This window comes from Sceloporus undulatus, unplaced genomic scaffold (genome assembly GCF_019175285.1).
Source record: "Sceloporus undulatus isolate JIND9_A2432 ecotype Alabama unplaced genomic scaffold, SceUnd_v1.1 scaffold_18, whole genome shotgun sequence".
NCBI lineage: Eukaryota > Metazoa > Chordata > Lepidosauria > Squamata > Phrynosomatidae > Sceloporus > Sceloporus undulatus.
The window spans coordinates 666,577-690,776 of record NW_024802940.1 but is presented as its reverse complement, the minus strand read 5'-3'; the positions used below and the strand labels follow the sequence as shown (position 1 = coordinate 690,776).

The 24,200-nt window shown below is 41.0% G+C and overlaps 2 protein-coding genes across 5 annotated transcripts in view; one reads left to right on the top strand and one right to left on the bottom strand.

Annotated features, from left to right (window-relative positions):
- Positions 1-24,200, bottom strand: part of LOC121917440 (protein IMPACT-like) — a 97,732-nt gene that overhangs the window by 24,954 nt on the left and 48,578 nt on the right. The window lies entirely within an intron of this gene.
- Positions 10,156-24,200, top strand: part of LOC121917438 (oxysterol-binding protein-related protein 1-like) — a 102,243-nt gene continuing 88,198 nt past the window's right edge. The window contains exon 1 of one of the 4 annotated variants that reach the window (XM_042443404.1): positions 10,156-10,277. In XM_042443404.1, the coding sequence (XP_042299338.1) occupies positions 10,271-10,277 (7 nt within the window). In that variant the 5' untranslated portion in view covers positions 10,156-10,270. The remainder of the gene's footprint in view (positions 10,278-24,200) is intronic. The other 3 variants (XM_042443408.1, XM_042443407.1, XM_042443406.1) reach the window with 3 other exon arrangements.

Genomic DNA, 24,200 nt, shown 5'->3' with positions numbered 1-24,200 from the left:
TTTTCCCCCTCCCAAACTGTGCCCTTTAAGAGGGTTTTCTTTGGACTTCAGCTCCCAGAAGCCTCAGCCACGTTGGCCAATAGTCTGGGATTCTGGGAGCTGAAGTCCAAAATTCCATTAAAAGAGCACACTGCAGAAGTAGTCCAGTTTGACACCACTTTAACTATGGAATTCTGGGAATTTTCATTTTTTGTTTTTACTTAATTATAAAAACGTTACCTATAACATCTTTAAGACAAAAATCTTAATATTCATAACTGCTAATGCATATCATATCACACAAACTCTCACTTCCTATAATCAACTCTCTTCTTTCTTTCTTTATCCTAATTATCCTTCCCTTTTTACTCTTCCTCTCCCTTTCTTTTTTCCTTCTTTCTTTATTCCCTCATTCCTTCTCCCCTTCTTACACTATCTTTCCATTCCCTTCTCTCCACCTTCCCCTCTCCCTCTCTCCATTACCCTCCTCCTCCATCCTCTTCCTCAAGCCCATTTTCTCCACACTCCTTACTCTTTCTTCACTAACTCATCCCTTCCTCACTTACTCATACCTTCATACACCTCCTCATGGGAAATGTAGTTTTGTGACTGGTAGTAACAAAAATGGTTTAAATATCATAAATCAAAGACATATGTCTTCCTTTTGTTCACACAAAGACTGCATCCACACTGCAGAAATCATCCTGATTGAGACCGCTTTAAATGGTATGGACTTCTGGGATATGCAGTTTTGTGAAACATTGAGCCTTCTCTGTCAAAGAGCTCTGGTGACACAATGAACTACAGTTCCCAGGATTCCATAGCATTCTGCTTTATCACACTACTAGGGGGCAAACAGGATTTCCTTTTTAACTCTCATTTAACTCTCATTTAAATCCTGTTTGCCCCCTAGTAGTGTAATAAAGCAGATTAATTCATGACAGTTACAGTTGTGTCAAGATGGATTGTTTCTGCAGTGCAGTTGTAGCCTCTGTAAAATACAGGTTTGAGTCTGTTTCGTTGGGACCAAAACTGTTTGAGATCTCAGGGATTCAGATTTTGGAATATCAGCATACACATAATAAAATACCTTGGAAATGAGCCCTACGTCTAAACGTTAAATTCATGTATGTTTCGTATACACCTTATACTTATAGGCTGAAGGTAATTTTAGACACAATGTTTTTAATAATTTTGTGCATGTTTTGTATACATCTCCTACTCATAGATTGAAGGTAATTTTATACACAGTGTTTTTAATATTTTTGTGCATGTTTTGTAAACACCTTAAATTTGCAGCTGATACAAAACTGGAAGAAACTAACAAAACCAACAAATTGGAGGATAGGGATGGAATTCAAAAGGACCTTGATAAACCAGAAATCTGGGCTGAAATTAATAAAATGAAATTCAGCAGAGACAAATGCAAAATTCTACATTTAGGCCACAAAAACCAAATGCACAGGTATAAAATGGGGGATACGTGGCTTTCCAGTACTACATTTGAAAAGGACCTGCGGATTATTGTTGAACATAAATTAAACATAAGCAGCAGTGTGATGCTGCAGCAAAAAAGGTAAATGCTATCTTGGGGCCAAAGCATATGATCAGCCCAGGACCGCCCAGGACTACACAGCCCTCTCCTGAAGTGGGCCACTGCCATGGTCCCAAACCAGCACCACCAGGAGTCATATTTAATCTGCTCCTTTTTGATCCAGTCCAAAGGACCAGATCACAGAGCAGCTTCTGGCCACTTTGGGGGCATGCATAATTTAAATGGCAAGCCCCTAAAGCTGCCTTATTTGGCCCGTGCATTTTGGACCTAGAAGGCAGAGGGAAAAAACCACTCTGAAGAAATCTTGCCAAGGAAACCTCATGATAGATTTGCTTTCGGGTCACCATTAGTCAGAAATTACTTGAAGGCACACAACAACTAATATCACTGCTTTAATTAAACAATTCTATATTTGAAGTAATAGCAGGTTATCTTATGTGTGACGTTAAGACATGACTTCCTGTGGGAAAGTTATTGAGAGAACTGTGGAGCCCTCTCAGAAGAACTGAAGTCTACATAATGTGTGTGACACTTGCGAAGATACAATAGGGTCAGAGCATTTCCTTCATTACAATTAATGCAATGTGACAGTGGATGATAAGCTTACAGGGGGAGAAAGATAACGGCTAGTGTAATGGCTAAGGAACTTTTATCTCATTGTTTATTCCTCTAAAATTTAAGTCTATTATAATGGGTCTCCCTGCATAAATTGCTTCTTTTAATCCTAGTTTTAATTGTGTGAACACTTTTACATTACCTGTCCTTTAACTGTGTGAAACCTTTATTTGGCAAACAGACCAACATTCAAGAATTGTTCCAAAGATAATTGAGCTCAGTTTCATAAGACACTTTACTAGAGGTAATTCAGAGGTGGGAAATTATCACACCAGAGCCAATTCAGCAATAATCATGGTAGTGAAAGCTAATGCAAGACTAGTGCAATAACATTCGATATTTTCACACAGTCGTGCGATCGCATAATAACATCAACATAAATACCAAATAATATCAGGATTGCATTCCCCACATATCCAGGATTGAATCATCAGTACATTGGAATTGATAATTTCGCACATGCGCTGTTTTGGCACTGCAACTCATGTATCCATCCCGCACAGAATACAAAACAATACAATACAATTTATTACTGCACCACATTATTTTAATCCAGTGTAAACAAAATTGTGCCCCATATCTCAAAAGAAGACTGAAATCCACTGCAAAACTGATACTGACAATGAGAATGGATTGCCTCCACCAAAATGCAGTCTAGGTAAATGTCCCTGGTTGCTTTCCCAAAAGCACTAATGAAGCACAATTCACTTTTACACCCTTGCAATTTCATTCACACTATTGGGAAGCTATTCACAGGACTTCCCCATGAATGGTTTGTTGCAAGAGCATTCTGGGTTCTTCACGGGAGAAGTCCTGGATGAAGGCAACGTCATCTGAAAATCTTCAGCACAATTGCCGGGATTATGCCTTTTACTACCATTTTTTTTCTCCCTGTCTGAAAAATCTCCTTTGTTTTGGTGAAAACCTAACATCCACAAAAGAGTGGCTCACGGTAGGGAGAAATACACCACACATCAAAGAACATGGTATGTCTGGGGACATCCCACAAAATAGCTGGTGTTTCTTTGATGTCAAAATTCCAGAGTTAGGAAGTATAAAGAGGTGATGTTTCATGAATCCATTGGCATTCCAGAAGAAGCAATGGGTCCACAAAATCCAAGTCCAACCTTTGCTCCACCGTAAACTTCACAGCGGGGGAAGGGGAGTGTGATGGAGTCATGGGGCAGACTTGGTTTCTTGGCAGACAATCCCAGTTTGGGCTTACTGTGAGGGAGGGGCTGCCGGGGAACAAGCACAGTAGTCTCGATTATCCAACATTCGGTAATCCAACGACATTCGGTAACAAGAAGAGGCTACGGGGGTCGACATTATGATGCTGCAAAGATGGTGAGATTTGGCTGCAAAAAAATGGCAATCGTCAGGAAAGCAGAAAAAGATCAGTGTTTTTTTTATTAAAGTATCAGTAGACTGAATTGTTTATACTGTACAGTACTGTACATCAAAATGTTGATCAGTAGGTTTTTTTTATATTTTTTTATATTTTCATAGTGATTGCAAGGCTTTTCTATGACCCTCCGACATTTTTGGCTATCCAACTATGGGACTGCCCATTTATGTCAGATAATTGAAACTCTACTGTAGATGTATAAGGGAGCATTAGGAAGTTACTAATTAGGGGAATTTATTAATTAGCTCAAACTGCTGTGAGGGAGGGGCAACAACACTCTTGCAAGATCGTGTCCCTTCGTGTATACTAAAGGACCAAATAATCCCTTAAGAGATGACGCAGAGACAGGCTTCTCCAATTAAAGTCCAAGTATTTATCTAAAAGGGGAACACACATACAACAATAAGCACACACACACACACACACACACAAGAAACTAAGAAACTAAATGAAAGTAAAGGTGAGAGAGTTGGAAAGATTGAGAGGCAGAACTACGGCCGATACTCACTTCCGAAGGCTTATCTGGGATTCTAAAGTTGAAATGAATGATGGATAAGACATGGCTGCAGGAATGTGGGAGGGGGGTTGGCTGAGGGAGCTAAAATCAGAGTCCAGTCTGGTGTGGAGCCAAGCTGTATTCTGAAAATAGCACACCGGAGTGAGCAAATCTAGGGATTCTTATAGGCAAAATCTAGACTCTGGCGATGAGCTTAATGGGTTGGCCGAAGCCTGGACAAAGGTGTTTGATTGCCTGGGCTTTGTTAAGCTGACGTGTAGGGTAGGCTGGTCAATGCAGTCAGTCTTGACACAATTGGGGGAAGACAAACAGGTAGATGGGTCATTGATTTGATTACCAACCCATTAAATGTGAGACTGAGAACAGTCAGTATTGTGTTGGTTTTGGAGGTGCTGGCTCCCTCATTAACATCTCTCAAGCTACCTGTGGGGGATTGCCATATCTAAAGCTCCTGCCTCCTCCCTGGCAAGTTGTCTACGTGGTCTCCTCGCTTCGGAGAAATAGCAGGTCCTCTAGGAGATTGGTTTGAGGTCAGAGTGAAATCCAGACTCCAAAATTTTATAAAAATGCAATTGTTCTAACAGGAGTGAGTGATAGTGAAGTCAATTAAACCAATAGCAAAGCAGATGAGGCAGTAGGGGCAGCCAGAGGCCACTCCAACCTCAATTGCCCTGAGCCCGCCATGGGACCACCATTGGACTGCTGCAACCTGGTGCCGCAGTCCTGAGGGAGCCTGCTGCCATAACCCCAAATTGGCTGTAAAAAGCAGTAAGAAACTGCTCCTTTTAGGGTGTTTTGGGCCGGATTCAGCGACCCCAGTGAGGCCTCCATGCAATCCAGGGGTGTGTGTCATGTGCATACCCTGCTACCAGATCGGCCTGACAGCGGCCCTTTTAGACCATCTGTTTGGGGCCTCAGTTAAGAGGAGATAAGTTTGATCAAGCTGAGTTCAGCTCAAGCAAGTCCTGCTCAAGAGAGTTCAGTGCAGAGCAACTGAGTGGGAGTTGAGTGGGAGTTTAAAGAGGTGAAGATAATTGAAAGGAGTTGAAGGGAAATAAGGGGCAAAACAGATCAGCACAAAGGAGCGGTTTGCCGCCGCCCCTTTAAGCACAAAATTGGGGCCAAAGCCATTGCTAGCCAATGCTATTTCTTTTTGGCCTGGAAAAAGGGCTCCCTTGCTGCCAGGTGAGCGCCGTGCCAAAGTAGTGCCATAATGCCACCTGCCATGTAGTCAGTCAGACACCATGACACCACCTTGGGATGGTGTTGAGGCCTGTGCCACCCAAACGCCATGCTCCCATGCTGCCCTCAAGCTGCCGTTTACTGCCAGTCTGTACAGCCCCTAAATTGAGAGAAGGATACTGAATGGGAGAGAAAGTGTATTGGAGATTGTAAAGAGGAAACTGTGAAATGTCTGCAACTGTAATATATATGTAGCCATGCTACCTTCGAACCTTGGAACTATTCTACTTAAATTACAGTCTTGCTAAATGTTATTCAATAAAGTCAGTGTTTATTTGTTACAACTAAAGCCTCTGCCTGTTGGAATTCTAAACCATATAAGCATGAAAAATGTGTTACCAAAAGATATTAAAAGTATAAAGGAAGAAACTTGGGACCCTAGCCCTTATACATTTTGGAAAAGTATATGAGGGACCTTCGGTAAAGAAGAGGTAGAGGGAACTTAAGGCATAGAGAGGAGGTCTCACATGACAGGGAGCATAAGGGAGCAATAGATTTACATTGGCCCTAGAATCAATGGGTGGGAACTGTTTAGGGGTGAGAATTGCTCTTTCGTCCCTTCTATTAACATGATTTTGGTCTTTTTACCTTGCAGATTTCCCCCCCCCCTTGTTACCTCTGCAGTTTTGTTCTACTGGATCTTTTTTAGAACACCCATATTTCCTGTTTCCTACACTGTCCATCATGTCCAAAATATTCTCCAGTATTGAGAGTTTGCGCATTACTAATAGTGGAAGTTCAAAAGGTGTATTTTGCCTGTAATGGAAAACCAAAGAAAACAGAAATATGAGGCAATCTTTTTGGTCCTGTTTCTTAGGTCTTCAGAAACATTCTAAGAGCAAATTCAAACAGAAGACTCCCAAGTGATTGTTTTGGGAGCTTTCTATCTCAAGTTAAATCGCCATTTGTGAAAACAACACCTCTACATACTTAGCTTGCCTACAACTGTTCCAAATCTTGTAATCTTGATAACAAAATAGTTAGAGACTACCAGTGTTAGGAATCTTGGCCCCTTTGAAAAATAATTCCCTTGTGAGCAGTCATGATAGTTAAGAGGCCAGTAACACCCACTAGACACATTTGTGGCCCAATGCTATGTAGATTCAGGTACACTAATCCCACTGAGTTTATACAAGAGTCAGATAAAATATTCCATTTACATAGGCTTGCCATAACCCGGCTGCACCCGTGTATTTCCCGTTTTTGGGGGACCCGGGCCCCTCCCGGCACGGGTGCAGCCCAAAAACCGGGACCCCCCCGGTTGCAGCCAAGTTGCTGCCGCCTGCAGGGCCTTGCTGCCCTCCTCCTCCGCCTTGGGGAGGCGGGGAGGAAGAGGAGGACAGCGAGGCCTGCCTGGGGCGGAGGAGGCGCCTCCCCGTGCGCCCGCACCACCCTCCTCCTCCGCCCCCTCACCCCCAGGCTTGGCGCCTAAGGACTGGAGCGTGGCTTTGGCCCGGCTTCTGGACTCTTAAGACAAATACATCATTTAAACAGCATACCTCCAAAGTGACTCGAAGTAGCTTTATTTTGGTCTGTCTGTATGGGCTCATAAAAACTTTATATAATCAGACTAAGGATGCTGGGACCTATCTAACACAGTATTTTGGATAAAACAGCACAGCATAGCATTTTGTCTTCAAGTTAGGAATTCTGTAGGTATGAAGATGCAAAGCTTGGTCTCCTTAGCTAGATTCCTTTGAATGTCTTGGTTTCATTAATTGTGTAAGTTTGTTTAAACCACTGGGGAGGCGGTGCCTTCAAGTTGCCTGTCAACCTGTGGCTGTACTTTTCTTTTTCTTTACAAGCTTTGTGATATATTGGATGCAACTTAATATCCCCTTATGTGCCACCTTGGTGATCTGTTTTATTTGTTTTATTATCTGCCGTATGATTATTTCACTGGATAGTCTTTAACGTTAATTTATTCTGTTCACTCTTCAAAGCATTTGCAATATTCTTAACTTTCTCCTTTCCTAAACTGAAGTGTTCAGATTTTCTCAGATTTGTTTCTTGCTACCCAGTTATAGCACTTTAATACCACATTATCTGCCATGGCTCTATCCTATTGAATCCTGGGATTTGTAGCTTGGTGGGGTTATTGGAACTCTGCCAGAGAGCACTAGTGCCTCACCATGCTGCGCAGATCCTGGGATTCCACAGAATGGCCCCATTGCACTTAAAGTGGTATCAAAGTGCTATAACTGTGCAGTGTGAAAGAGACCGTGTTTACAATGCTACATGTACTGTACACTGTCAGTTAATTCTTACTGACCTTAGTCTCACTTCCATGTAAATATGCATCACTTTTGGCTGCACATTTCTCTTATATAGCAAGTCTTCACTGTCCTGGTTGTTTTTGTAGCTCTTCACTATGCTGTGCCTTTCTGGTATTCTCACTGACACAGGGATAACCAGAACTCTACAGGGACAGCAATATCACAAAAAATTAAGTTCTGTATAGTTTAGGTTAATACACATAACATCCAATTGTTTATTGCATTTTAGATGGTGCTCCTTCTCAACATTCCTTTTCCATACTACCTATATTTTAATTTTAAAAAATGGTTAATAAAAATCACCCAACTTTGTATGCATCTCTTAGGTTTCTTAATAGTTGGTACAGGTTAAACATGTCCTGCAAGACAACTCTTGCAGATGTTGCTACAGGCCTACTTTATCTAATGGGAAATTAAAATTCCTTTGTTTCAACATCTAGGCACATTATTATAGCATACAACTATAGCAATACTTTTAAACATGCTCCTCCTCCATTTGATAGTTTCAGCAATGTCATGGAACTATTGCAAAATTATCCTCAGGTGCTGATGGCACAGGAGGCAACCTTGAAGTCTGACATTTATGAACAGAAATTACATGTAAGGAACTAGAAGCAAGATTATGCAGCCAGTATGGGATGCATCTCTGTGCATTCACCCTATCCATCCTTTCCACACCAAAAAGATCCTAAGGCCTGTTACAGACTGCCCAAAAAAAGCTGCTTTGGGTCTCTTTGGAGGTATGCTGTTTAAATGATGCATGGGTCCTAAGAGTCTGGAGGTCGCGCCAAAGCCACACTCCATTCCTTAGCACTGGAGTGCAGCTTTGGTGCAGCTTCCGGATTCTTTGGGTGCATGCATCACTTAAACAGCATTAATTTATAAACTTATATCAATTATCTCTATAACTTTCCCATTTTTTAAAAAAAGTAAATATTCCTGGATAATAATCCTTTATTAGTGAGATGCCTGATCATACATAACTTCATATTAAAACCCATCTATACTCTGTGTGTCTTCAATCAATTCTCGACTTATGGAGGCCCCATGAATTTCACAGGGTTTTCTTAGGCAGGGAGTATTCAGAGGCTCTTTTACCAGTCCCTTCCTTTGAAATATAGCCGACAGCACCTGACATTAATTTGTGGTTTCCCATCCAAGTACTAACCAGGGGCTGACCCTGCTTAGGTTCCAAGTTCAGATGAGATCTGGTGCTTTTAGGGTACTGTATTTAGGCCCATCCGATCTATACTATCTGTGTATAATTTTTCCTATACTATTTCTCTCCATAGTATTGTGAAGAAAGATCTTGAGGATACTAGTGTGTGTGTGTGTGGGGGGGGGGGAATTCCCTTAAAAACTAGAACATTAATACTGCATGATAAAAGTTTGGGCAGAAGTCATGAGAAGTCATCCTTCAGAGCAGAACTGCAGATATAGTCATTTGGTGAATCAAGTTGTGTTCATGAACTAATTCTGATATGGACTCGTACAGACAGGACAAAATAAAGCTGCTTCGGGTCACTCTGGAGGTACGCTGTTTAAATGACAAACGCATCTTAAGAGACCAGATGCTGCGTCAAAGCTGTGCTAATGGAGTGTGACTTTGGTGTGGCTTCCAGCCACTTAGGACGCATGCAGCATTTAAACAGCATGCCTCCAAAGTGACCTGAAGCAGCTTTATTTTGGCCTTGATTCCCTCGGGAAAAGGCAGATGATTATTATTATTATTATTATTATTATTATTATTATCTTTTTAGATTGTAAGTCTGAGGCTAGGGAACCATCTAAATAATAATAATAATAATAATAATCTTGATTTATATCCTGCCTTCCTCCCAGTATTGGGACTGAAGGCGGCTTACAGATCTAAAACAGCCCAAGTTATATAATGTATTTTAATATACGTTGCATTTTTTATATTGTATTTTATTCGTTATTGTAAGCCGCCTCGATCCTGTGGGAGAGGTGGCATATAAATAAAATTGATTATTATTATTATTATTATTAGTTAAAACACTATAAAACATGTAATATACAAGTTAAAAAAACAATTCAAACAATTAAAAACATTACATTATTAAAAATGTAAAGTTTAAAACTCCTTAAAAACAAAAAAGCATGGGGGGGTCGCATAACTATCTGGAGAGCCTTTAGGGTTGAAGAGCAGGGTATAAATAATAATAATAATAATAACAACAACAAATTCTATTTATATACCGCCTTTTCACAAGATCAAGGCGTTTTACAAAATTGCAAAAGCAAAACAGAGCAAATAAATATAAATAAATATTGTGAAGCCTCTCTCTGAGTCTCTGGGTTCTGGGGAAAGAGTGGGATACAAATAACAACAACAACAACAACAACATGGCGCCTGTGTAGCATTTTAAAGCGCAATGGTTTCTGAGGAAACTGAAGCGTTGGAGGGGTTTCTTGGGATTGTTTTGGAAGGCATGATCTTGGAGAGAAAATGGAGGCCAGGAGGAGTGGCGACCAGGCGCTGTCCCGGCCCTTAGTCACATGCGGGAGGGCGGACCGGACTATAAAACAGCCGGGGCTGAAGGGAGGCTGCGGCGAGGGGCCGGGCTTGGAGTGAGGGGATTGTGGTTGTTGTGTTGGTTGGCGGGACCGGAGAGCTGCCGGCCTGGCGCTGCCTCGAAACGGTGAGAGACAAAGCAATGGAGGGTAGGTGGCTGTGTTTATCTCTCGCTGTGTGTGTGGAGGCAGCCTAATGCAGTGGTTTAGCGTTGGACTGTGGCACTGGGAGAGCAGCGTTGGAATCCCTGCTCCGAAGTGGAACCTCTAAGGGCAAGGTCACACTCTCTCAGCCTCAGAGGATGGCACACCCCAGCAATGGATACACACACACACTCATATATATATATATATATACACACACACACACACACTTCTCCTATACATATATACACACACACTCCTCTCTCTCTCTCTCTCTCTCTCTCTATATATATATATATATATATTATATACACACACACACACACCCCTATACATTTATATATTAACACACACACATTCTATCTCTCTCTCTCTCTATATATATATATATATACACACACACACTCACAAACACACTCCTCCTATACACACACACTTCTCCTATACATATATACACACACACTCCTCTCTCTCTCTCTCTCTCTCTCTATATATATATATACACACACACACACACCCTATACATTTATATATTAACACACACACATTCTCTCTCTCTCTCTCTCTCTGTATATATATATACACACACACACACACACACACACACACACACTTCTACCAATAGCAAATAAATTTCTATACTTCTTATCAGTACACTTAAGCACTTCCTAAGCGGTTTACAATGTATAAGCTCATTGCTCCCAACAAGCTGGGTACTCATTGTAGAGACCTTGAGCCCCTGGGCTGGTATTGAACTCGCAGTCTTGCGGTTTGTGAGTGAGTGAGTGGTTACAGTACAGGTATTTAACTACTGTGCCATCAGGGCTATACATACTCACACACTGCTATACATACACACATACACACCTCCTATACATATATACCACTCACAAACACAGACCGCAAGGTTGTGAGTTCAGTACCAGCCAGGGACTCCGGGTCAGTCAACTCAGCCTGGCATCCTTCCATAGGCTACTAAAATGAGTACCGAGCATGTTGGCAATTAGCTTACATATTGTAAACCATTTAGTACATCAGTAAGTGGTATAGAAATGTACTTGCTATATATGTATTTATATACACATGCGTGGATGAGCCATGCATGCTTGATGGGTGTGTGTGTGTGTGACAGCCAGAGTTTAAAAATTCATTCTGCTGGAATGCTGGGTACACACACACACACACACACACACCATCAAGCATGCATGCTTTGTCCACATTTGGCTTGGGGAGCTTTCCTGCCCTGAGGTTGAGAGAGTGTGACTTGCCCAAGCTCCAACTCTCAAACCACTACTCCATGCTGCCTGTTTCTCTTCTGTACCCTGTTATTGTGTTCTGCTTTCAAGTCGTTTCCAACTTCAGGCAAACCAATCTATCGAGAGGGATTTGAACCCTGATCTCCAAGAGTTGTTGCCCACACTCTCAAACCACTACCCCAGGCTGGCTATCTTTCTTTTTGTTTCTTGTTCAGATGTCCTACCCATCAGAGGAGGACCAGGCATTGCAAAAAGTAGGACATTCCAGCAAAAATGGAGGAAGTGCCCACATATAAAAGCTTTAAAAAAAACAACACACTTATAAATATAATGCATGCTGCTCTAGTCAAGCTGAATGTGGAGGATGTTTTGGAATTTCTCCTAGACAGAAGGCTGGAATGTAGGACAGGTCCTGGAAAAGGAGGACCAAGTCTACTCGCCCTGTATTTTATTTACATATATACTGTATATATATATTCTTCTTAGTCATGCTTGAAGTGGAGGATCTTTTGGAGATTCTTCCTGAACAGAAGGCTGAAATAGACAACTTGTCCTGGAAAAGGAGGACCAGGTTTGCTCGCCCTGTATAATATATACATTCATGCTTTGTAGTCATGCTCAAAATGGAGGACATTTTGGAAATTCATCCTGGAGAGAGAAAGCTGAAATGGAGAACAAGTTTTGGAAAAGGAGGAAGACACCTGGTCATTCTGTATAATATATAACTTAATCTTTCTTAGTCATGCTCATGAAGGATGTTTTGGAGATTCCTCCTGGACAGAAGGCTGAAATGGGGGGCATATGCTGGAAAAGGTGGAGGACTTCTGATCACCCCGCCTTCAAGCAGTTTCCTATCATAGGATTTTCTTGGCAAGGTTTCCTCTCAGAACTTTGCCCTCCAGGCGTCATTTGTGGCGTGTGGAAGCTTCTCCCCCCCATAGATACCGTCTTTTCCCCTCTTCTCGCCCTCTTGGGCTGAGCACTCCCTTTGGTTTATAATCATAGCCCAGCAACCTCTTGGGCAAGTCACACTATCTCAGCCTCAGAGGATGGTCATGGCAACCCCCCTCTGAAGAAACATGCCAAGAAAACCATGTGATAGGTTTGCCTAAAGGTCGCTATAAGTCAGAAATGACTTGGAGGCACACAACCAGGGTGACCAGATGTCCTCCTTTTCCAGGACATATCCTATAACACACTCCCTTGGAGGGTAGTGAAGTGTCCTACTTTGGAGCTTTTTAAACAGAGGCTGAATTCCCATCTGTCAGGGGTGCTTTGCTTCTATGTTCCTGCATGGCAGGGGGGTTGAACCAGATGGCCTTTGAGGGCTCTTCCAACTGTATGATTTTATGATTTTACATTTCAACCTTCTGTCCAGGAGGAATTTCAACATCTCCATTTTGATCATATCTAAGAAGTATGAATTTATATTTATATGAGTGTTTTTAGCTTTTATTTGGTAATGCTGACCATGTTTCTTGAATGTCTTACATTTTGTGGTGCCTTGTCCTCCTTTGCAGTTAGGACATCTGGTCACCCTGCACACATCAACAACAAAGCAGGAGTTGGTTGAGGAGTGGGTAAGTCAACGCAAGAGAAGAGGGGAAGAAGAGCCAAGTGGGGGGTCTGGCTTTGGTTTGAAGCCTCACTCTTCTGTTTCTTTGTTGGTGGTGGTGGTGTGCCTTTAAGTCGTTTCTGACTTGTGGCAACTCTAAGGTGAACCTTGGCAAGATGTGTTCATGGGGGTTTGCAGTGGCCATCCTCTGAGGCTGAGAGATTGTGGCTTGCCTAAGATTACCGAGTGGGTCTCCATGACTGTGCTATTCTCGAACCCCTACACCATGCTGCCTTTCTCTTCTGTTTCTTGTTGTTGTGTCCCTTCAATTTGTTTCCTAAGGTGAATTGCTTATAGGGTTTTCTAGGCAAGATTGGTTCAGAGGGGTGACTTGCCCAAGGTCACCCAGTAGGTTTCCATGGCTGAGCAAGAATTCAAACCTTGATCTCTACTGTGGCAGTCCAACCCTCATACCACTGCACCATGCTGGTTGTCTCCCATCTGTTTCTTGTTGTTGTTGTGTGCTTTCAAGTCATTTCCAATTTAAAGTGTCCCCTAAGGCAAACCTGCAATGGGGTTTTTTTTGGAAAGCTTTGTTCAGAGCCGGTTTGCCATGGCCACCCTGAGGCTGAGAGCATGGGACTTGCCCAAGTTCACCCAGTGTGTTTCCATGGCTGAACAGGGATTTGAACATTGATCTCCATGGAGGTTGTTCAACTCTCAAACCACTACTCCATGCAGGCTGTCTCTCTTCTGTTCCTAGGCTGCCCCATAACATCACAGCAGGGGCCCTTTCTGGTTCCTTTAAAACAAAGCTGTTTTTGACAACATCAGACTGACTTCACTTGGAGACAACTGCATGCTGAGGTTTTCATGTTCAGGATGGGAAAACCTCCTCCCTGCCTCTGAGCAGTCACAGGCATATCGTGTGACTGGCTTCTTAAATCTTTTGTGCTGAATTTGCTGAATAGCTCCGACTGGTTGCATTGTGAAGTTGGGGAAGTTTTTTTTAATCCAGTTTATTTCTTTCAAAAACCTAGGAGTTATTCACACTGTAAAAATAATCCAGGATGAACCCGGGTTAAATCTTCATTGTTCACACACATCCCGAGTGCACCCATTTTGGGGGGGGGGGCTGCCAACCCCCCCCCCACTTAATCCAGGATAATTGATATTGGGGTTTTCTCCAAGTTTTTAAAAACACATTGTTGGTAGTGTGAATAACTGATATGAATAGAAACAAATAGACACTGGGATAAAACACTGCATACCAAAAAAAGGGGGGGGCCTCCAAATGTACTTGCATTGTCGGCTCCATCTTTATTCGAATGCTTGCAAATGTGAACAACCAAACTTGCAGAGTGTGAATAACAAACCCAGAATGTGTGAGTGAGATTATTCACACTGTCGCACTAATAAAAACGATCCCCTAGCCGCGTTAGTCTGGAAAATCAGTATGCAGTGGGATCTAGTAGCAAAGAAGCTGGTAGCATGAACTTTCATAGACCATCCTTCTGCATCTGAGGAAGTAGACTCAAGTCTACGATAGCTCATGCTACTAACTTCTTTCTTTCAGCTACCCTCAAAGGTGCTACAAGAACCCTTTGCAAATACTTTATTTCTTTGTTGGAGGGGGGAGTCCTGGAGCAGGGATATCAAGCTTGTCTGACTTGAAGAATAGTTTGATTTTGTCACAGAACTACATGCAGACCTGGCACAAGATCAGTTGGTGAAAAACGTGTACAGTATACAAATTGTTTAGAGTACAGTATCCATGGATTTTTCCCCAAAAATTCAAGCATCTACAGTTTGAAAATACTGAAAAATCTACATAAATTTATATATAAATTACTAAAAGCAAACCTTGCTTTTGCTATTTTATATAAGGGACACCAGTTTATTTATGCATTGTATTTAATTAGACTTGAGCATCCACACATTTTGGTATCCATGGTGGATCCTGGAACCAAATCCCAGCGGATAACAAGGGCACACTGTACTGTCATTCATGTCATGTGGCTGACATGATGTATGTGTGTTCAGGTGTTGTGGGTGTATAGTGTTGTAAATGCACCAGTATAAATGACATGCTGAAGCCACTGCCACACTGCAGAATTAATGCAGTTTGACACTACTTTAACTGTCATGGCTCCTTCCTGTGGATTCTTTTGATTTGTAGTGGCACTACAGCTCACTGACAGAAGACTGAATATCTCACAAAACTACAGATCCCAGAATTCCATAACATTGAGCCATAACAGTTAAGGCGGTATCAAACTGCATTCTGCAGTTTAGATGCCACCTCAGATACTTAAACTGGATACTTAAATTGATACTTTACTCATTTAATAAAATTAATAAATTGATACTTACATCAATAAATAAGATAAATCAAATTTAAATAAAATTGATACTTAAATTAATTTAAATGATGGATATAGTCTTTTGAAAAGAAGCACATCCTCTCCTAGAATGAGACTTAAATAGTCAGAAAGTACCAAATCCCAAATCATCTTGGAAGCTAAGCAGAGTCAGGTCTGGGTTAGTACCTGGATGGGAGATTGCCAATGAATATCAGGTGGTGTGGGCTACATTTCTGAGGAAGATAATGGCCTCTGAATATTCCTATTGGGTCCTGTGCAAGGAGGAAGGTTTTGCTGCTGCTACTTGTTGTGTTTGGGTTTGTTTTACTGTTTAAAATAAATTGGTGTTGCAATTCATTCAAGTTTCACTGGAGCATGTATAATGCGAGCAACAGCTGTGACCTTATCTCTTAAAAAAGGAACAAACAAACTGCTGAACTGAAAGGATTGTTTGATTACTGGTTGGACTAAATAACTGTAAAGTTCAGATGCAGTGGATTTTCCCTTAAACTTTATAGTTTGCAATGTGTGATAACAAAATCAACAATAAAATCATGGTTCAAATGCAAACTACAATTTGCAGGTTTCCTCTGAAATCCCATTCAGATCTCACCACAGCTGAGTCTCCCTACTTTATATTTGTACTTGTTCATGAAACATGGTTATTAGATTTCCTGTGTTCTAATCTAATCGGTCCCACCTTATAGCTGCATTACTGCATGGTGATCTTGGCAATCAGGATAGGAATTTCTCAGATTCAGTGGTGTAGTAGTACATTCTGAGGTTCAGACAGTGTTGAAATAGTTTCTAGCCTCCAAAGAGAGTCCAGAAATGCACAGAGCTCTGTTGCTCCACATCTGTCTGTTCCCCCACCCCACAGACGAAGTTCTTAGAACAACATGCAGTTCATTAGGATCAGATGAGAGTCATAGAAAAGTGAGCTTGTAAAGGGCAAGACAGTAGTTAGTATGGTGAACTTTTTCTGGAAATTCCTGAGGATACATGGAAGAGACATATACTGTGTACACTTATGTATAAGGCTAGAAATTTTAGTCAAAAAATTGACCCCAAAACCTTGAGTCAGTTTATCCACAGGTCAGTGTAAGTACTGTATTTTAACTCTTATTATAAAAAGGATCCATTCTCTGGTGAAAGGGAAGTGTTCATCTGTCCTGGAAGGACTGACCGCCCTCTGCTCTCCCATCCATCCAGCTTTTAGTGTGAGCACAACCAGTTATGCCTGGTGGAATTTTGTAAGTTCTTTGGCACTGTTTTCCTTTGCTTAATCTTTTAGATCATTTATTACATACACTTAAGTTTTACCTTCGACATATCCACGGGCCATATCAAAATCCATCATTTTGGCCCCTAAACCTGCCCTCAACTTATACATGAGATTAATTTATAGTCAAGTATATATGGTAGTATCCCGTAACATAATTCGCATGCCACCTCAGAGTTTTCCAAGCATGTCTTTTCCCAGAAAAATATATACTAAGTAGTTTAGGCCAGTGAAATCATTTTTGCTAAAATTAATGTCAACAAGCCACTTATGCAGTTTGTTTGTAAAGCTAATGGATCCTAATTGTATGTTCAAGACCAAGGCACATAATTACATCAAGGGTGGCCTAGAGGGATAGCTGTCTGGGAAGATCCACAACTGAACATAAGCTGCTGTGAGGAATGTACAGTCGGCCCTTCTTATACACGGATTTTTTATACACGGATTTAAGCATACACGGTTTGAAAATGTTCCAAAAAAGTATAAATTTACCTTGATGTTCCATTTTTTATTAGGGACACCATTTTGCTATGTCATTATACTTAATGGGATTTGAGCATACACGGATTTTGTTATACACGGGGGATCTTGGAACCAAACCCCAGTGTATAACAAGGATCCACTGTATCTGGGTTTAGAAGGAATGGGTTAGGACTTGATAGATGTTGTTGTCCTGGCCCTGTTCAGATTTGTATTTTTTAATTTTTGGTGGCTAAAATTTTTGGTGCCCCCCCCCCATATATATATATTAGTTTGCCGACATAGTTCGGCAGAGAAAGTGCAGCCCTGGGGTCCGAAGTCTTGTGGCCCCTGGACTCCTCCTTTTATGGCAAACAGAAATGGTTAGCTCCATTTTGTGAAAGCTGCCAGGAGCAGGAATTCTTTCAAACAGGAAGCAGCCCTTTCTCCACACTTCACCATCCAAAAATAACATTCCTTTTTCCAAAGCCAGAATGGACTATTGGCCAGAGCTGAGATTTGGAGCAGACAGTTCTGGCAGTTTGTGTAGCTCCAGAAGTTCCCTGGACCAGACAATTGCCCCCTGACCATGTATAGGTGACCACCACACCATTTAAAAGACACCTATTAAAAATTTTAATGGGTTTTAATCTGCACTATTTTAAGTATTTAAATGGTTTAATGTGTTTTTAGCTTTTGCATTCTTATTTTTAAAAATTACATAGTTGATTGTTTTGTATGCTGGCTTGAGATCCTTGGATACCAGGTGGAATATGGATCTATCATTTTTAGCTCAAACCATCAACAACCACAATTTCTAATTTTCTCTAAATGATAGTTCATTAAATAAAGAATTTTGCAAACAGAAAGCGACAGAATTTTCTTTTCTAAAACAACCCATAAAATGCAGCTGAAAAATAGGTACTTTCTTCTGCAATGAAATCAACTAAATTCTCATTATTTTACTGTATGTTGGTTTTGAGGATGCTCTAGGTCAGGGGTTACCAACTTTTTTGACTCGTGGAGCCCTTATTTCTGTGTCAGAGCCCTTAAGAGGCCTACCCTATGTCTTACAAGTTAATGGTGTTTAGGAGTATATATAAGTGTATATCATTCTTCTTTAAATTCATTCAATTTTGGTTTCTTTCATGTTCCTGGAGCAGTCACAGAGCACCTGGGAAGTGGACGCAGAACTCTAAGGGCTCCTTGGAGCACAGATTGGGAACCGCTGCTCTAGGTGAAAAGTTAGGAGCTAATTATGAATTGTATGGATTTCAGCAAAAATGATTTCATTGGCCATAACTACTTCACCTGCAACTGTTAAATAGTCCAAAAGAGGTTTCAGGAAAGTACAGAAGATGCATTTGCTGTGACCATATCAATGAGTGTGCAGGGAATCTCCTGACACAAGTTTTCTACACAACACATACGTTCAGATTTTTTTCAAGTTTATGGAGACTGCAACACAGTATAGAAATACAGCCTGCCCGCGTCATACATGGGCGCGCTTTACACGGACTTGAGCTTACGCGCTCAAGCTGCGGGGCACGCGCAGGGCAGAAGGGGCGGCACGTCCTATTCAATTGAATGGGCGCGCGCGCCTGTTGCGCACTGCCACGCCGCTGTGCACAAGCCCCATTGTTTCCAATGGAGCTTGAGCATAGGCGGAATTCGCCTTACGCGGAGGGATCCGGAACGGATCCCTGCGTAAGGCGAGGGCCGACTGTAAGCAGATGTGATGAATCATCCCACACTAGGAAGTCAGACCCTGTGGTGGTCTTTCAGCACCTCTCTCTGTTACATCTGTTGGCAGTTCAAATTGGCAGTGTCCTTTTTCTCCTTCATAAGTGGGAGGGAAGTGATATCTCTAATCACTTTACATCTTCCTTCATCTCGCCACCATGCATTTCTTTTAAGTGTTTCCAAGCACCAGAGGGTATAAACTCATTGAACTTCGTCTCGACTCATACATGCTCATATTTTACTTAGAAATTTCAGATAAAACTAAATTCTCAACATAAAATTGCTGCACAACCTCAGAAAAGGACCACCTATCATATTGGTTGAAACAAAATGAATTCCTGCAGAGCTCAGACAGAATGTACTGAACTCACCAGTCTTTTTTTTTTTTTAAGGCAAAACAATGACAATTGTCTATTCATTAAAATGGTTATTTATTTATTGTTTGCCTCACACAAACATTAGAAAATGAGGTGAACAACAAATGGATGGTCCTTGTGGTTTCTTACAACTCTTATGTTTGTAACTCATAAAAAAATCATGATTATTTATTTGTTTGTTTCCCGCTCTTTTCCCAGGACTGGGACTCAGAGCAGCTTCACAGCATTAAAAAACAGTACAGTTATAATATATATTTTTTTTAAAGTACATTGAAAAGGATTTTTTAAACTGGTCCAACATCCCAGCCTGTCCTTATAGTAATTCCCTAAACACCCGTGTGAACAGGTAGGTCTTCACCTGCTGGCAGAAGGCCATCAAGGAGGGAGCTGTTCAGATCTCCCTGGGCAGGGAGTTCCAGAGTCTAGGGGCAGCCACTGAGAAGGCCCTCTCTTGCGTCCCCACCAACCGTGTTTGTGATGGTGTTGAGAGCGAAGAGAAGGGCTTCTCCAGAGGATCTCAGAGTCCAGGCCAGTTCATACCAGGAGAAACGGTTTGCCAAATAGCCTGGACCTGAGCCATGTAGGGCTTTGTAGGTAATTACCAGCACCTTGAATTATTATTATTTATATCCTGCCCTTTTCCTACTTTGGTATTCAGGTGGCTTACAAAGTTTAAAACAGATACAGCTTTAAAATTCATATCATACAAAAAAAAATAAGAAAGAAACAATAAATTAAAAGCGATGGAAATGTAATAGTGAAAACAACTTTATTGTTGTGTGTCTTGAAATTGTTACTGACTCATGGCAAATATCACAGGATTTTCTTGGGAAGATTTGTTCAGGGATGTGCCTTCATCTTTCTCTGAGGCCAAGAGAATGTGACTGAACATAGAGAGAAATAAAAACCACTACTATTAAAGCCAAATTAAGTTAAGATGTTCACTGTCGTTTGAAAAACTTAGGAGAATAAACATAGTTCTACAGGGAGAGTATGTAATAGTTTAGTAATGATGCAAGAAGAAGCTGCCACATATGTGCCTGACAAATGGGCCGGTGTAAGCAGGGATGGTCCCAAAAGGGCCTCATCCACAGATTTGCATAATAGAACAGATTTTTATAGGACTGATTTATTATGGTGTTTTTATGGTTTTATGTTATATAAATGAATTTTAACTGAATTGTAATTTTAAATTTACTGTTGTACTCCCGCCTCGATCTGCAGGGAGAGGCGGGAAATATATAAATAAAAACTATCATTATTGTTGTTGTTATTTGTATCAAAGTAAGTGGCCCGTTTGGTAGCCTACCGTAAGCTTTAAACCAGGGGTGGGCAATTTCTGGAGGGGCTGCATGGCCTCTTGTGAATTGCCATGCTGTAGTAGCAAGAAGGCTACTTCTTTTTGTTGTGTGCCTTCAAGTCATTTCCGTCTTATGGTAACCTAAGGCAAACTTGTCATGGGGGTTTCTTGATGAGATTTGTTCAGAGGAGGTTTGCCATTGTCTTCTCCTGAGGCTAAGAGCATGTGATGTGCCCAAGGTCACCCAGTGAATTTAATGGCTGAGCTGGGAATCGAACCCTGGTCTCCAGAGTCATAATCCAACATTTAAATCACTATACCATTGCCACTATTTGATTTTAAAACAGTGTGTGTGGTAAGAGCACATCTCTCTTTTTTTTAAGTGAGAAGTGGGTTTTTGCCACCCTTCTGCTGAAATTCCACAGAGCAGCACCACATCTGGGAATGGTAGGGCCTCCAAAATCAGTTGGGCACATATGGCCTGTCAGTCATGTGCTACTCACTTCTCATTTCATGGGAAATGTATTTGACACAGCAATGTCAGTACAAATAAAACCCAATTAATGCTTAGGACAGTGCAATCAGTGCCAAGCAACCTGTCTTGGTTGCTTCCTTCTCTTAGGATATATTTGTAGAGTCACAATTTAGGGGACTATGGCTGTGTTTTGTTGAGTATCTGTATTATAGACATGCACGATACCTCAGCCACTGTTGTTCCCTGTTTCAGCAGAGTAGAAGGCGATTAGGGTTGTGTAAGATGAACAGTTTTCTTCTTCCTTGCAAGTTAGATAGAGAATTGAGGGGGAGGGGGTGCATGAGAAAAAAATGTCGATTTCCCAAGGATGTTTCCCATGATGTAAGTCATGCATTACAGTGTAGAAATGGGAGTGTGCAGACATACCCCAAGGCATATTTCAAAATAAGAGGCATTGTTTAAATTGAATGTCACAGAACATAAAGTGGGTTGAGTGAAGTTATATAACTTGTTTCATTTGGTTACTTCCATGCTAGCAGCAGCATCACAACTGCCACCAAGATAAGTAATTCAACCTATGTTTCTATATTTCCATTCATTTAAAATAGTGCGCAGAAATCTGTAAAACACAGTTGTGTAGTGCAAAATAGCATCACAATAGTATCAGCAGGTTACCTTCTAGCAGAGGACAGTATTAATAAAACCGCACAGTCTTTTAAAAAAAATCGTATAAGTATTCCATGGATGTACAAAAGGAATAAAATCTGTAGTAATAAGGTAGCCAAACCAAATGTGAGTATTGCTTTTAAAGTTTTTTCCTGTTGTTCATCACTGGAGTGGTGGTGGCTGGGAGGCTATGTGTAAAGACAACAGGTAGATAAAGCAAGAGCAGATAAGCTACATGCAGCCCCAACGCACTTTGGTTTAGTCAAAGGATGTTCATATAAAACATTGTCTCAGCCATTCTGGAACTGACAGGGAATACAGGGGAGGGGCAGAACCTGTTCAGGACTTGTTTCAGAGAAGGAGCAATAAACCAATCAGTTAGAGTGCCAGGGGCATTGACAAACCTACTTGGAGCAAAGCTTTCAGGTCCTATTAATTTGTGACAGATCAGTATGGGATGTTGAAGGAGATGTGAGGAAAATAAAGCTGAATACTTCTGGCCTTTTCTTTGGTGGGGTTTATATGATGTGCTAGCATGCATTTCTAATTAAAATCTTGAAAGTTGTGTTTCAGTTTTGCTGATGATGTTTTGTTAAAACTCGATGCATTTTATAATTTGAACCTGTACAGCCAGATTTAAGCTTCAGAATAATAGGGTTTACACTCAAGTAAGTTTTAGTGGTTTGAGTGTTGGACTGTGACTCGAAGATCAGGGTTCGAATCCCAGCTCGGCCATATAAATCCACTGGATGATCCTGAGTAAATCTCAGAGGATGGAAATGGCAAGCCACGTCTGAAAAAACTTGCCAGGAAAACTCCATGAGTCTTAGGGTCACCATAAGTCAGAAATTACTTGAAGGCACACGCAACAACAACAACTCTATAGGATTGCAATCATGCTAATAGTTGCTGCTGCTGTTGTGTGCATATACACAAATATATATATTGTTAAGTTGTTTGCCTACATATGCTACTGCCCTACTGGTCTCAGCTAAAACTCATTCAGGCTAGAAATAATGCTATAAACAAATGTTGGATTGTGTTGCAACTGAAAACATGTACTTTTTAAAAATCAGATTTTTAGCCTTGTGTTCAGTGACAAGAGAAGACTTCACAGTTTACTGCTGAGCACAAAAAATGCTCAATTAAATTTTGCAATCTGCAATTGCATGCAATATTCCAAAAGCATACAATGGAATTTCATAGCAGAAATGTTTTAAGCCATTTCCGGGAAGTATAATCGTGGCAGGGCCAGCATACGTTAATTATACAGAAACCCTGAACTACCAGCTTTCAAGATAAAGAAATCAATGGAATCTGCTTTAGAACAATGCATAAAAGCTGTCACTACTACCCCCAGATCTAAAGGTCATTGTGCAAACCTTGACGAAACTCATAAAGAGCTTACCAAATAATGTTGGGTGGCAATGAAGCCAAGGGACAGAGGAACGGCAAGAAATGTGAGATTCTAGAGTTCTCTCACAGAGCATATATTTTCAGTGCAGGAAATCCCAGCTTCTGTCCCTGGTATCTTTAAGGATTCTGCCTGAAACCATGCAGGCTGCTGCTGGTCATTGTAGATACTTCTAAACCACATGATTCATTTTGCTGACTTGATACTTATTTATTATTTAAAATATTTAAATAATTTAAATAATAATTCACAGGGGGTCCCAAGGTGATACACCACAAGCGAAAGAATATTTAAAACAGTACAAAGATTTTTAAAAGTAAAAACACACTAAAATGCTATTTTCAGACATCTTTAAAAATCGCCTAATAACAATCCTTAAATATAATTTTAAAATAAACTATTAAAACAGAGCAGTTTCAGACATCAAAGGCCAGGTGGAACAACACTGTTTTAGCTGCCTGCTGGAAGCTCAGCCCAGATGAAGCCAGACTACAATTTCTTTTGGTAGGGAATTGCACAGTCCAAGTGCTGCTATAGAGAAAGCCCTTTTACATGCACATACTAACCTAACATTGCAAGGTGTTAGGCATCCAACAGGACACCTCCAAGGGTCGCAAATTTGGGGTAGGCTCATGGCAGGAGGCAGTCTTTCAGATCTCCTGGCGGCTGGCCCTAAATGTCTTGTTCAGAAGTTTTGGGAGGATGCAGAAGGAAGGTGGGTCTCACAAAGCTTTTGACCATTAAATGATGGAAGCACTGAATTTCTCCCTCTGCAGCAACCTAAAAAGTTAGTTTTAGTTGTTGCAATACTGCAGGCATAATGTTTAGTTACACCTGTGTGTGTATGTGTGTGTGTGTGTGACTAACAGGATGACAACTACTCTATTTTGGTAAATAGGTTTGTGTGAGAATAGTTACACAAAATGAATTTACATTGTGCACTTGTACAGTTGGGGTAGAAGTCTGACTCTATCACATTTCAATCACAGATCCTGTAGTCTTGTGGTAGGCAACTTTGCTTTGTTTGTCCAATTTTTTC